General features: G+C 44.8%; 1 protein-coding gene across 2 annotated transcripts; it reads left to right on the plus strand.

The window, feature by feature from the left end:
* The first annotated feature begins 1,603 nt into the window (after positions 1-1,603).
* LOC113875958 (leukocyte immunoglobulin-like receptor subfamily A member 5) lies at positions 1,604-6,282 on the plus strand. Of its 2 annotated transcripts, XM_027514697.1 has the most exons (6): positions 1,992-2,124; positions 2,226-2,261; positions 2,438-2,722; positions 2,974-3,273; positions 3,514-3,558; positions 4,760-6,282. In XM_027514697.1, exons 1-6 carry the CDS (start codon positions 2,091-2,093, stop codon positions 4,879-4,881), a joined length of 822 nt encoding a protein of 273 aa, XP_027370498.1. In that variant the 5' UTR covers positions 1,992-2,090; the 3' UTR covers positions 4,882-6,282. The 2 variants fall into 2 exon arrangements, with proteins under 2 accessions (XP_027370499.1, XP_027370498.1); XM_027514698.1 differs by lacking the exon at positions 3,514-3,558 and having other exon boundaries at positions 1,604-2,124.
* The last annotated feature ends 8,667 nt before the right edge of the window (positions 6,283-14,949 follow it).

The following is a 14,949-nucleotide window of genomic DNA, read 5'->3' on the forward strand; positions in this document are numbered from 1 at the left end:
CTGCCCATGCAGGAGATGGAAAAGACCCACATTCAATCCCTAGGTCAAGAAGATCCCCTAGAGAAAGAACTGCCAACCTACTCCAGTATTCTTGCCTGGGAATTCCCATGGACAGAGAAGAGCCTGGTGGGCTACAGTCCACGGGTCACACAAAGGGTCAGACCTGACTGAGCGCACATACAGCACAAAAGCAGGAGCGGTGATGTATGACCATATGAGCAAGGCCATAATCCTCTGAAACTTAGTTTGAAAAAGCAAAATGTGAATTTTAACTCATTTCATGGGTTACAAAAGGCTAATTTTCTTTGGGTTTTTTTTTCAGTCATTTAAAAATCCTGAGGCCATGCAAAAACAGACAGTGGGTTTTAGAACTCAGTGATCCTCTCTTAGAATCTTTCCTCCAAACCGTTGAGTCCAAGTAACTTGAGAGCAAAGACAAGCTAAACAAAGCATCTGGAGATGGTTCTCCTAGAAAGCAGTGATGGAGGTTTTCTCGGGATTCCCTTTCAATGCCCTGGATGGAGGGAAAGAGGTGGGAGGAGGGAGAGAAATTATACAAAGATAGAGGACATTAGGTATTGACAGATAGATAGATAAGTAAGCAAAAAATGATATGTATAAATGATAGATAGGGACTTCCCTGGTGGTCGAGTGGCTAAGACTCCATGCTTCCAATGCAGAGGGCATGAGTTCAACCCTGGCCAGGGGACTAAAAGCCCACATGCCACAGGGCATGGCCAAAGTTAAATAAATAAAATAGTCTATTTCCAGGCTGTCTTAAAAAATAAAAATAGGGAATTCCTTCGTGGTCCAATAGCTGAGACTCCTTGCTCCCAATTCAGGGGACCTGGGCTTGGTCTCTGGTCAGGGAACTAGATCCCACCTGTGGCAGCTAAGAGTTTGCCTGCTGCAACTGAAGATCCCGTGGGTCACAGCTAAGACCTGGTGTGGTAAGATAAACACACAAATAACTGGATATTTAAAATAAAATAATAGATGATTGCTTGATAGAAAGTAGAGAATGAATAGATGGTAGATAGATACAAACAGATTATTAATACATAAATGACATCTAGATGTAGATATAGATAAGTGATTATTGTTGCTGTTGTTTAGTCCCTAAGTAGTGTCGGACTCTTTTTGAGTCCACGGACTGTAGCCCACCAGGCTCCTCTGTCAATGGGATTCTCCAGACAAGAACATTGGAGTGGGTTGCCATTTCCTGCTGCAGGGGATCTTCCCGGCCCATGGATAGAACCCACGTCCTCTGCATTGCAGGCAATACTTCACCACAAGCCACCATGGAAGGCTGCAGATAGATGATAGAATTAGACAAATAAATGGTAGCTAGGTGGAAATGGCAACCCACTCCAGTATTCTTGCCTGGAGAATCCCAGGGATGGGGGACCCTGGTGGGCTGCTGTCTATGGGGTCACACAGAGTCAGACATGACTGAAGCAACTTAGCAGCAGGAGCAGCAGGTAGATGATAATAAATGATTAATAGATAATAAACACATGATTGATAGATGATAAGTAAGTAGACAATAAAATGACAGATAATGATAGATAGACATGGATATGTGTATCCCCACAGTGTCAGAAGAAAGAAAGCCCTGTCTAACCGCGAAGGACACCAGTGGGAGCAAACTCTGGGAGACAGTGATGGACACGGAAGCCTGGCATGCTGCAGCCCATGGGGTCTCAAAGAGTCGGACACGACTGAGTGACTGAACAACAACAACCTCTTGCTCTGAGTTGGAACCTTCAGTCGTCTCCTCAGTCCTGAGGGAAGCCCTCCTGAGCCACAGGCCTCTGAAGTTTCAACCCCGACACCATGGTTCTCTCCCCCAAGCCATGACCCACTTTGGCCACAGAGGAGAAGTTCAGTTCAGTGTCTTCATGGTGTCAGCTACTTCTGTATGCCCCACTCCCAGCCCAGGAGGAAGAGGATGTGAACTGCCTTCACTACAGGGCTGAGAACTGAAAGCAACTGCACAGCTTACAGTAAGTGTGGGTCACTCGACGGAGCAGTGTGCTTTTCATCAGAGGAGCAGGGCTGACGCCAGTGGGCCGCCCGAACGCGGGATCATGTCCATGGTTCCTCCGTCGCTGCTCTGTCTTGGTCAGTCGGGGAGAGAGGGTTAGGTACAAATAGTCGGCTAAGGAGGGCAGGGCTGGTTGTTCTTTAAGGCAGGGCTGTTCTCACCGGCTGTTTCTTTCTAGGGTTGTGTCTGAGCCAGAGCACTTGGGCACAGAAGGGTGAGTGTTCTGTGTGATACTCCTGAGGACCCAGCAGGGTTTAAGCCAGATATCAAGTCTCTTGGCCGCTGGAAAGAGGGGACTCAGACTTTAGAGCAGGGGCTGTAAGAGGGGGAGAAACAGAAGGGTGGAGGGAGAAACGCTTGTGTGTCTATTACCTGTTCCCTGTGTTCTAGGAAATCTCCCCCCGCCTCGTATCACAGCTCTGCCTGGATCCACAGTTCCAGCTAAGAGTCCTGTGACCCTCCTGTGTCAAGGACCTAAACAAGCTGAGGGGTACAGGATATCAAAGGTGGGAAGCCCTGAGCCCATGTACGAAGAGGAACAGATCACGTCCAGAAAGACCAACGCTTTGAATTTCACAGAGGTTACAACAGACAAGACAGGGCTGTACCACTGCTCCTATCAGAGAGGAGGCCGCTGGTCCCAGTTCAGTGACCCCCTGCAGCTGGTGATAACTGGTGAGGGGGGCACAGAGGCAGCGGAGCTGGGACTGACCCCTCTGCCGAGGGAAGGACCAGGCTTCGGGGACAGGAAGCAGGAGGACCAAGCCTTGTCCTTGGGGAGGTCTCAGGGATGATGCCGAGAGACTTCCTCAAGGGGGAGGGGGCGAGGACAGGAGAGAGACCAGAGCCACGTCTGCTCCCAGGGACAAAAAGGGACAGTGCCTACGTGACCCTTCCCTTCATCGCTGAACTTCCTTCTTTCTCAGGAGCTTATGACAAGCCCTCCCTCTCCAGCATGGCTGGCACAGTGGTGGCTCCAGGGGAGAATGTGAAGTTGCAGTGTTTCTCCAAAATCAACCATGATGTATTTATCCTCACCAAAGAAGATGGAGATCCTATCACCCAGAACCAAAGCTCCGTCCCCCAGGACAGAGGACGCCAGACCATCTTCCTCTTGAATCCAGTCTCCTCCACACAGGCGGGGACCTACAGATGCTACGGTGCCTTCCGCGAAAACCCCTACGTGTGGTCTCAGCCCAGTGACCCACTGCAGCTTCAGGTCGAAGGTGAGGAAGAAGCCCAGTCCACCCACCTGCTCCCCGCCGTGGGGGCTGACTGTGTGCGGTTAAAGCACTGGCTGGGGAAGAGGATCACAAGAGGGGGTGTGTGTGAGTGCCATTGGCTTAGACACACATGTCTGAGGGACGGGCCGGGGACGGGCCATGTAGGTCCCTGGGACTCTGGGAGGTGAGAGCCTGACTGAGCAGAAATAAGGAAGACCTCTCCCACTTCACCTCTGTTTTCAGGAACTACTGACTCTCCCAGCCTCACACAGCCCAGACATTCAACTGGTGAGTAACTGAGTTTAGGTGGAAAACTGAGAAGAGATTCTGTGTTCCTTTCTCTCTGACCTGGAGTGTTAACCGCATGGATGCAGATGTATATGTTATATATTATATGGATATACGTGTGTGTTAGTTGCTCAGTTGTGTCCGACTCTGTGACCCCACAAACTGTAGCCCACCAGGCTCCTCTGTCCATGGGATTTCCCAGGCAAGAACACTGGAGTGGGTTGCCATTCTCTTCTCCAGAGGATCTTCCTGACCCAGGGATTGAACCCCGGTCTCCCGCATAGCAGGCAGATTCTTTACTGTTTGAGCTACAAGGAACTCCATGTATATATATGTATTTTATATGTATGTAACTATTATTAAATATCATATATGCTTTGCAGAAAAATATTTACATACACTATATTAATACATGTGTTATATGTATTTTCATTTTTGTTAGAATAAAAATGTGTCACATAATGACTGGTTGGGAAAAACAGAGTCACACAGTGTAACAGAACAAGACTGACAGAAGGGGCTAGTGGTTTAGAAGAGGGCTCAACAAGCATGTCCCTCGTGGGTGTATTTTTAACAGACACTGGGATGAAATCAGAGGGGTGATCCTTGTAGAGAGCGCAGGACAGGCAGAGGAACCAGCCCTGGGCCAAGACACAGAGGTAGAGACCCGCTCAGGAGCCCATGGGTAACAGAGGCCAGCATGTCTGCTGCAGGAATGGTCAAATCACAGGAGATACTGAGAAAGGAGCAGGCCAGGCTCTGGGCAGGGACTGGCAGCCTCCAGCGCCCCAGTCCTATCTTTCTTGACCCCAGAAGTGCAGTATCAGCACAGCGCCCATAATGACAGGAGGAAAGAAAGGTGTTTAATGCTTACCCCAGGGAGTGGGCTGGGCAGGCTTCCCACCAGGTCCAGAGGTCTGCAGAAATGAGCTTGAGTTTTAGGATCCTTTAGAGTCATGGACAGCTTCCCTGGTAGCTAATGGTAAAGAATTTACCTGCCAAGTAGGAGACCCACGTTCAATCCCCAGGTCAGGAAGATGCCCTGGAGAAAGGCATGGCAACTCACTCAATACTCTTGCCTGGGAAATCCCATGGATGGAGGAACCTGGTGGGCCACAGTCCATGGGGTCACAAGGACATAGCTGAGTGACTAATCAACAACCACCAACGGGAATCGGCCCTTCTACCTCCTCTCTTTCAGCGCCTACGGCTTGGCATCCTTCCGTGGAGACTCAAGTCCGCCTGAGCCTGGCTGCCCTGCTTCTCCTGGTCATGGTCATCCTGTTGGCTGAAGCCTGGTGCAGCCGGGGAGGGGGGAGGTAGGGGGGGTTCCCTCAGTGAAGTCAGATGAGCCCCCGCCCCAGTGGACTGACAAGCACCAATGACCCTCTGCTGGCATCAAAGCACTGTGCTCACTTGTGGGGTCGGCGGTTCCAGGGCCCTGGCTGGGTCACCCATCCGATGCAGCAGTGTACTCGCTTCCTGTCGAACCTAAAACAACATACCAGAGGCACCGTGGACCACAGCAGCCCATTGTGAATTCTCTTTCAGTTCTAGAGAGCAGAAGTCTAAACCCTGTCCCCAAGCCTGCACTACTTGCTACTTTCCCGTTGGTGTTCTTGCCTTTTCGAGCTTCTAGACTCTGCCTGTGCTCCCTGTCTTGGACTCCGTCCTCCAGACCCAGGAGGGGAGTGCCTCTTCTCCTCTCTGACCTCTGCTTCCTTCCTCCCTTCTTGCCTCACACACCCCCACCCTCCTGCTTCCCTCTTGACGAACACTTATGGGGATGTCCCGGTGGTCCAGTGGTTAAGAATCTGCCCTGCGATGCAGGGGATGTGTGTTTGATACCCAGTCAGGGAACTAAGATCCCGCAGGCTGCAAAGCTGCTAAGCCTGTGAGCAGCAACCAAATGAATAAATAAATAAAAACAAAATTATATTTAAAAAAGACCCGTGACTACATGGGGCACCACCCCCTGCCCATGACAACCTGCGATAAGCTCCCACCCAAGACCCTTAATTTCACCACATCTGCTGCTGCTGCTGCTAAGTCACTTCAGTCGTGTTCGACTCTGTGTGACCCCATAGACGGCAGCCCACCAGACTTTCCCGTCCCTGGGATTCTCCAGGCAAGAACACTGGAGTGGGTTGCCATTTCCTTCTCCAATGCATGAAAGTGAAAAGTGAAAGGGAAGTCACTCAGTCATGTCTGACTCTTCTCGGCCCCATGGACTGCAGCCCACCAGGCTCCTCCGTCCATGGGATTTTCCAGGCAAGAGTACTGGAGTGGGGCAGTGTCCCTTTTGACATGGAGGTTCTGGGTAGCTCTGCAAAACTATCATTAGAAGGCTGTTACTCACCGTGCCTCCTGGAGATCACTGAGTCTGATCTTTGAGCCAGAAATCCTTGCTTTTATGCACTGTCTCACAGGAGAGACTTTGAAACAAGCAGGTTTTTTGTTTTGCTTTAATATTTAAGTCTTTATTGAATTTTTTACAATTTTGCTCTGTTTTATGTTTTGGTTTTTTGGCCACGAAGTATGTTGGATCGTAGGTCCCCGACCAGGGATTGAACCCACAGCCTCCTCATTGGGAGACAAAGTCTTAACCACTGGACTGCCAGGGAAGTACCTGGGAATAAATGTTTAACACTCTTTTCAATTTAGAACAGGATGTGATTCAAACAGAGATGATACTTAATAAACTTTGCTTATGTGTAATGTGTACATTCCTTAGAGTGGTTGTTCTTGCTGGGTGGCAAATGGGTCTAGGGCTAGAAATGCTGATTTTTTTCCTTCAATATAGCCCTTGTGAAAGGAAAAGTCACTCAGGCGTGTCTGACTCTTTGTAGAATTTAAAAAGTCTAGAAAACAAGTGGAGAAGACGATGGTACCCCACTCCAGTACTCTTGCCTGGAAAACCCCATGGATGGAGGAGCCTGGTAGGCTGCAGTCCATGGGGTCGCGAAGAGTCAGACATGACTGAGTGACTTCCCTTTCACTTTTCACTTTCATGCATTGGAGAAGGAAATGGCAGCCCACTCTAGTGTTCTTGCCAGGAGAATCCCAGGGATGGGGGAGCCTGGTGGGCTGCCGTCTATGGGGTTGCACAGAGTTGGACAGGACTGAAGTGACTTAGCAGCAGCAGAAGAAGAAAGCAAGTATAAAAGCATGAACATTCATATTTGTTGGTTGGTTTGGAGAATTTAAGTTACACAGATGATTGTGATGTTAACAACTGTTCCTCTTTGGGTTTGGGGGTTTGGGTTTTTGCTTCTGAGAAGAAACAGCTTTCAAAGCATGAGACTAAAACAACAGAATCACAGAAAGGCTAATCACCCCCTCTTATACTTGAGCTGAAGAAATAGTTTGGTGACTTCTTACCTCCAAGCTGTTTAAGTAAATAATAAATACCCTTGCACTTAAACCTCCGTGGATACCTCACAGAAAAACAGAGACACTAACTGATCACGTGCTCTTCAGTCTCACCTCTGCCCCAAGACTCGACTCAGCTGGCTGCCATTGGCTGCTGTTCCCTCACCAATGTCCCCTCCTTCTGCCTGTTCCTTACTTTTTCTGTGTCAGCATAGACCTAACTTTCCTTGGGTGTTTTCTCTGAATGCCTTCTCAGAGTCGGCTAGGTGTCCCTGTCATGTTCTAAATGACAGCTGAGTTCTGAAAAGCGGTAAGTATATGGTGAGCCATTCGCTCTCTTTGCAGGCACTCAGTTGTGCTCTCAAGGGCTTCCCAGGAAGCACTAGGGCTGAAGAACCCACCTGCCCATGCAGGAGATGGGAAAGACCCAGATTCAATCCCTAGGTCAAGAAGACTCCCTGGAGAAAGAACTGCCAACCCACTCCAGTATTCTTGCCTGGGAATTCCCATGGACAGAGAGGAGCCTGCTGGGCTACAGTCCACGGGTCACACAAAGGGTCAGACCTGACTGAGCGCACATACAGCACAAAAGCAGGAGCGGTGATGTATGACCTTATGAGCAAGGCCATAATCCTATGAAACTTAGTTTGAAAAAGCAAAAGTGTGAATTTTAACTCATTTCATGGGTTACAAAATGCTAATTTTCTCTGGGTTTTTTGTCAGTCATTTAAAAATCCTGAGGCCATGCAAAAACAGACAGTGGGTTTTAGAACTCAGTGATCCTCTCTTAGAATCTTTCCTCCAAACCGTTGAGTCCAAGTAACTTGAGAGCAAAGACAAGCTAAACAAAGCATCTGGAGATGGTTCTCCTAGAAAGCAGTGATGGGGGTGTTCTCGGGATTCCCTTTCAATGCCCTGGATGGAGGGAAAGAGGTGGGAGGAGGGAGAGAAATGATACAAAGATAGAGGACATTAGACATTGACAGATAGATAGATAAGTAAGCGAAAAATGATATGTATAAACGATAGATAGGGACTTCCCTGGTGGTCGAGTGGCTAAGACTCCATGCTTCCAATGCAGAGGGCATGAGTTCAATCCCTGGCCAGGGGACTAAGATCCCACATCCACAGGGCGTGGCCAAAGTTAAATAAATAAAATAGTCTATTTCCAGGCTGTCTTAAAAATAAAAATAGGGAATTCCTTGGTGGTCCAGTAGCTGAGATGCCTTGCTCCCAATTCAGGGGACCTGGGCTTGGTCTCTGGTCAGGGAACTAGATCCCACCTGGGACAGCTAAGAGTTCGCCTACTGCAACTGAAGATCCCGTGGGTCACAGCTAAGACCTGGTGTGGTAAGATAAACACACAAATAACTGGATATTTAAAATAAAATAATAGATGATTGCTTGATAGAAAGTAGAGAATGAATAGATGGTAGATAGATACAAACAGATTATTAATACATAAATGACATCTAGATGTAGATATAGATAAGTGATTATTGTTGCTGTTGTTTAGTCCCTAAGTAGTGTCGGACTCTTTTTGAGTCCACGGACTGTAGCCCACCAGGCTCCTCTGTCCATGGGATTCTCCAGACAAGAACATTGGAAGACCGGGGAGGGAGGAGCCAAGATGGCGGAGGAGTAGGATGGGGAGAACACTTTCTCCCCCACAAATTCATCAAAAGAGCATTTAAACGTCGAGTAGATTCCACAAAACAACTTCTGAATGCCGGCAGAGGACATCAGGCACCCAGAAAAGCAATCCAACTCTTCGAAAGGAGGTAGGAAAAAATATAAAAGACAAAAAAAGAGACAAAAGAGGGAGGGATGGAGTTCCGTCCCAGGAAGGGAGTCTTAAAAAGAGAGAACTTTCCAAACACCAGGAAACCTTCTCACTGCCGAATCTGTGCCGAGCTTTGGAAGCACAGAGGGCAACATAACAGGAAGAAAAAATAAATAAACAATTAAAACTCGAAGAGTGCGAGTCCTACGGTAACTCCCCCAGCGGAGAAGCAGCACAGACGCCTGCACGCGCCATTAGCAAGCGGGGGCTGGGCAGGGAGGCGCAGCGCGGGCTGCATCGCTTAGAGTAAGAATCTGGCCTGAATACCCTGAGCACTATCTGAGCGAAATAATTTGGGCTAGCAAACCAGACTGTGGGATATCTACCACGCGAAAAGCCAGCCCTAACCTAAGACCGCCAGGCCCGCGCACGGAACAAAGAATTGAACAGAGATAGCCGGCTGCAGACCTTCCCCCTCCGGTGACAGGCAGCCAGAGCCGGAAGGGGGCAATCGCAGCCCCAGAGAGACATTATCTATAAAACTGTAAGCAGGCTTCTTTGTTAACTAAAACTTTTTGGGGGTCTGGACGGTTAACATCTGCCTGAGAAGGTGCGCCGGTTTTACACCCAGATAACCGAGTGGCGGGGAGGCGATAAGTCGCAGCATTGGCGCTCGCCAAACACCTCATCACTTGAGCTGCTCGAACCTGGGAAGAGCACAAAACTCAGGCCCAACTGAGTCTGCGCCTCTGAGGACTACCCGAGTGCCTGAACCTGAGCGGCTTGGACCTGGGAGGTACATGCAACCCAGGGCCAGCCTCGGATTGTTCCCGGCGGAACAACCTAGAGCCCGAGCAGTGTGGGCAGGGAGGCTACACGCGCCGTGAGCGGGGGCAGACCCAGTGTGGCTGAGGCACTGTGAGCGCACGCCAGTGTTATTTGTTTGCAGCATCCCTCCCTCCCTCCCCACAGCGCAACTGAACAAAGAGAAGAAATACAGCTCCACCCATCAGAACACCGACACAAGCTTCCCTAACCAGGAAACCTTGACAAGCCACCTGTACAAACCCACACACAGCGAGGAAAAGCCACAATAAAGAGAACTCCACAAACTGCCAGAATACAGAAAGGACACCCCAAACTCAGCAATTTAAACAAGATGAAGAGACAGAGGAATAGCCAGCAGATAAAGGAACAGGATAAATGCCCACCAAACCAAACAAAAGAGGAAGAGATAGGGAATCTACCTGATAAAGAATTCCGAATAATGATAGTGAAATTGATCCAAAATCTTGAAATTAAAATGGAATCACAGATAAATAGCTTGGAGACAAGGATTGAGAAGATGCAAGAAAGGTTTAACAAGGACCTAGAAGAAATAAAAAAGAGTCAATATATAATGAATAATGCAATAAATGAAATTAAAAACACTCTGGAGGCAATAAATAGTAGAATAACAGAGGCAGAAGATAGGATTAGTGAATTAGAAGATAGAATGGTAGAAATAAATGAATCAGAGAGAATAAAAGAAAAACGAATTAAAAGAAATGAGGACAATCTCAGAGACCTCCAGGACAATATTAAATGCTACAACATTCGAATCATAGGGGTTCCAGAAGAAGAAGACAAAAAGAAAGACCATGAGAAAATACTTGAGGAGATAATAGTTGAAAACTTCCCTAAACTGGGGAAGGAAATAATCACCCAAGTCCAAGAAACCCAGAGAATCCCAAACAGGATAAACCCAAGGCGAAACACCCCAAGACACATATTAATCAAATTAACAAAGATCAAACACAAAGAACAAATATTAAAAGCAGTAAGGGAAAAACAATAAATAACACACAAGGGAATTCCCATAAGGATAACAGCTGATCTTTCAATAGAAACTCTTCAAGCCAGGAGGGAATGGCAAGACATACTTAAAATGATGAAAGAAAATAACCTACAGCCCAGATTATTGTACCCAGCAAGGATTTCATTCAAGTATGAAGGAGAAATCAAAAGCTTCTCAGACAAGCAAAAGCTGAGAGAATTCTGCACCACCAAACCAGCTCTCCAACAAATACTAAAGGATATTCTCTAGACAGGAAACACAAAAATGGTGTATAAATTCGAACCCCAAACAATAAAGTAAATGGCAACGGGATCATACTTATCAGTAATTACCTTAAATGTAAATGGGTTGAATGCCCCAACCAAAAGACAAAGACTGGCTGAATGGATACAAAAACAAGACCCCTACATATGTTGTCTACAGGAGACCCACCTCAAAACAGGGGACACATACAGACTGAAAGTGAAGGGCTGGAAAAACATTTTCCACGCAAATAGGGACCAAAAGAAAGCAGGAGTAGCAATACTCATATCAGATAAAATAGACTTTAAAACAAAGGCTGTGAAAAGAGACAAAGAAGGTCACTACATAATGATCAAAGGATCAATCCAAGAAGAAAATATAACAATTATAAGTATATATGCACCCAACACGGGAGCACCGCAGTATGTAAGACAAATGCTAACAAGTATGAAAGGAGAAATTAACAATAACACAATAATAGTGGGAGACTTTAATACCCCACTCACACCTATGGATAGATCAACTAAACAGAAAATTAACAAGGAAACACAAACTTTAAACGATACAATAGACCAGTTAGATCTAATTGGTATCTATAGGACATTTCATCCCAAAACAATGAATTTCACCTTTTTCTCAAGTGCACATGGAACCTTCTCCAGGATAGATCACATCCTGGGCCATAAAGCTAGCCTTGGTAAATTCAAAAAAATAGAAATCATTCCAAGCATCTTTTCTGACCACAATGCAGTAAGATTAGATCTCAATTACAGGAGAAAAACTATTAAAAATTCCAGCATATGGAGGCTGAACAACACGCTGCTAAATAACCAACAAATCACAGAAGAAATCAAAAAAGAAATCAAGATTTGCAAAGAAACGAATGAAAATGAAAACACAACAACCCAAAACCTGTGGGACACAGTAAAAGCAGTCCTAAGGGGAAAGTTCATAGCAATACAGGCACACCTCAAGAAAAAAGAAAAAAATCAAATAAATAACCTAACTCTACACCTAAAGCAACTAGAAAAGGAAGAAATGAAGAACCCCAGGGTTAGTAGAAGGAAAGAAATCTTAAAAATTAGAGCAGAAATAAATGCAAAAGAAACAAAAGAGACCATAGCAAAAATCAACAAAGCCAAAAGCTGGTTCTTTGAAAGGATAAATAAAATTGATAAACCATTAGCCAGACTCATCAAGAAACAAAGGGAGAAAAATCAAATCAATAAAATTAGAAACGAAAATGGAGAGATCACAACAGACAACACAGAAATACAAAGGATCATAAGAGACTATTATCAACAATTATATGCCAATAAAATGGACAACGAGGAAGAAATGGACAAATTCTTAGAAAAGTACAACTTTCCAAAACTCGACCAGGAAGAAATAGAAAACCTTAGCAGACCCATCACAAGCACGGAAATTGAAACTGTAATCAAAAATCTTCCAGCAAACAAAAGCCCAGGTCCAGACGGCTTCACAGCTGAATTCTATCAAAAATTTAGAGAAGAGCTAACACCTATCCTGCTCAAACTCTTCCAGAAAATTGCAGAAGAAGGTAAACTTCCAAACTCATTCTATGAGGCCACCATCACCCTAATACCAAAACCTGACAAAGATCCCACAAAAAAAGAAAACTACAGGCCAATATCACTGATGAATATAGATGCAAAAATCCTAAACAAAATTCTAGCAATCAGAATCCAACAACACATTAAAAAGATCATACACCATGACCAAGTGGGCTTTATCCCAGGGATGCAAGGATTCTTCAATATCCGCAAATCAATCAATGTAATACACCACATTAACAAATTGAAAAACAAAAACCATATGATTATCTCAATAGATGCAGAGAAAGCCTTTGACAAAATTCAACACCCATTTATGATAAAAACTCTCCAGAAAGCAGGAATAGAAGGAACATACCTCAACATAATAAAAGCTATATATGACAAACCCACAGCAAACATTATCCTCAATGGTGGAAAATTGAAAGCATTTCCTCTAAAGTCAGGAACAAGACAAGGGTGCCCACTTTCACCATTACTATTCAACATAGTTTTGGAAGTTTTGGCCACAGCAATCAGAGCAGAAAAAGAAATAAAAGGAATCCAAATTGGAAAAGAAGAAGTAAAACTCTCACTATTTGCAGATGACATGATCCTCTACATAGAAAACCCTAAAGACTCCACCAGAAAATTACTAGAACTAATCAATGATTATAGTAAAGTTGCAGGATATAAAATCAACACACAGAAATCCCTTGCATTCCTATACACTAATAATGAGAAAACAGAAAGAGAAATTAAGGAAACAATTCCATTCACCATTGCAACGAAAAGAATAAAATACTTAGGAATATATCTACCTAAAGAAACTAAAGACCTATATATAGAAAACTATAAAACACTGGTGAAAGAAATCAAAGAGGACACTAATTGATGGAGAAATATACCATGTTCATGGATTGGAAGAATCAATATAGTGAAAATGAGTATACTACCCAAAGCAATTTATGGATTCAACGCAATCCCTATCAAGCTACCAACAGTATTCTTCACAGAGCTAGAACAAATAATTTCACAATTTGTATGGAAATACAAAAAACCTCGAATAGCCAAAGCGATCTTGAGAAAGAAAAATGGAACTGGAGGAATCAACCTACCTGATTTCAGGCTCTACTACAAAGCCACAGTTATCAAGACAGTATGGTACTGGCACAAAGACAGAAATATAGATCAATGGAACAAAATAGAAAGCCCAGAGATAAATCCACGCACATATGGACAACTTATCTTTGACAAAGGAGGCAAGAATATACAATGGATTAAAGACAATCTCTTTAACAAGTGGTGCTGGGAAATCTGGTCAACCACTTGTAAAAGAATGAAACTAGAACACTTTCTAACACCATATACAAAAATAAACTCAAAATGGATTAAAAATCTCAACATAAGACCAGAAACTATAAAACTCCTAGAGGAGAACATAGGCAAAACACTCTCTGACATACATCACAGCAGGATCCTCTATGATCCACCTCCCAGAATATTGGAAATAAAAGCAAAAATAAACAAATGGGACCTAATTAAACTTAAAAGCTTCTGCACATCAAAGGAAACTATTAGCAAGGTGAAAAGACAGCCTTCAGAATAGGAGAAAATAATAGCAAATGAAGCAACCGACAAACAACTAATCTCAAAAATATACAAGCAACTCCTACAGCTCAACTCCAGAAAAATAAATGACCCAATCAAAAAATGGGCCAAAGATCTAAATAGACATTTCTCCAAAGAAGACATACAGATGGCTAACAAACACATGAAAAGATGCTCAACATCACTCATTATCAGAGAAATGCAAATCAAAACCACTATGAGATACCATTTCACACCAGTCAGAATGGCTGTGATCCAAAAGTCTACAAATAATAAATGCTGGAGAGGGTGTGGAGAAAAGGGAACCCTCTTACACTGTTGGTGGGAATGCAAACTAGTACAGCCACTATGGAGAACAGTGTGGAGATTCCTTAAAAAACTGGAAATAGAACTGCCTTATGATCCAGCAATCCCACTGCTGGGCATACACACTGAGGAAACCAGAAGGGAAAGAGACACGTGTACCCCAATGTTCATCGCAGCACAGTTTATAATAGCCAGGACATGGAAGCAACCTAGATGTCCATCAGCAGATGAATGGATAAGAAATCTGTGGTACATATACACAATGGAGTATTACTCAGCCATTAAAAAGAATACATTTGAATCAGTTCTAATGAGGTGGATGAAACTGGAGCCTATTATACAGAGTGAAGTAAGCCAGAAGGAAAAACACCAATACAGTATACTAACGCATATATATGGAATTTAGAAAGATGGTAACGATAACCCTGTATACGAGACAGCAAAAGAGACACTGATGTATAGAACAGGCTTATGGACTCTGTGGGAGAGGGAAAGGGTGGGAAGATTTGGGAGAATGGCATTGAAACATGTGAAATGTCATGTATGAAACGAGATGCCAGTCCAGGTTCAATGTATGATGCTGGATGCTTGGGGCTGGTGCACTGGGATGACCCAGAGGGATGGTATGGGGAGGGAGGAGGGAGGAGGGTTCAGGATGGGGAACACATGAGAAATAAAGGAATAAA

The sequence above is a fragment of the Bos indicus x Bos taurus genome, chromosome 18 (genome assembly GCF_003369695.1).
Source record: "Bos indicus x Bos taurus breed Angus x Brahman F1 hybrid chromosome 18, Bos_hybrid_MaternalHap_v2.0, whole genome shotgun sequence".
In the NCBI taxonomy this organism is placed as follows: Eukaryota; Metazoa; Chordata; class Mammalia; order Artiodactyla; family Bovidae; genus Bos; species Bos indicus x Bos taurus.

Bases quoted from the DNA above. Each gene is read 5' to 3' on its own strand.
- LOC113875958 (XM_027514697.1), top strand. From the start codon at position 2,091: ATGTCCATGGTTCCTCCGTCGCTGCTCTGTCTTG. The intron at 2,723-2,973 runs GTGAGGGGGGCA...CTTCTTTCTCAG, and splicing joins CCTGCAGCTGGTGATAACTG to GAGCTTATGACAAGCCCTCC. The intron at 3,559-4,759 runs GTGAGTAACTGA...CCTCTCTTTCAG, and splicing joins ACAGCCCAGACATTCAACTG to CGCCTACGGCTTGGCATCCT.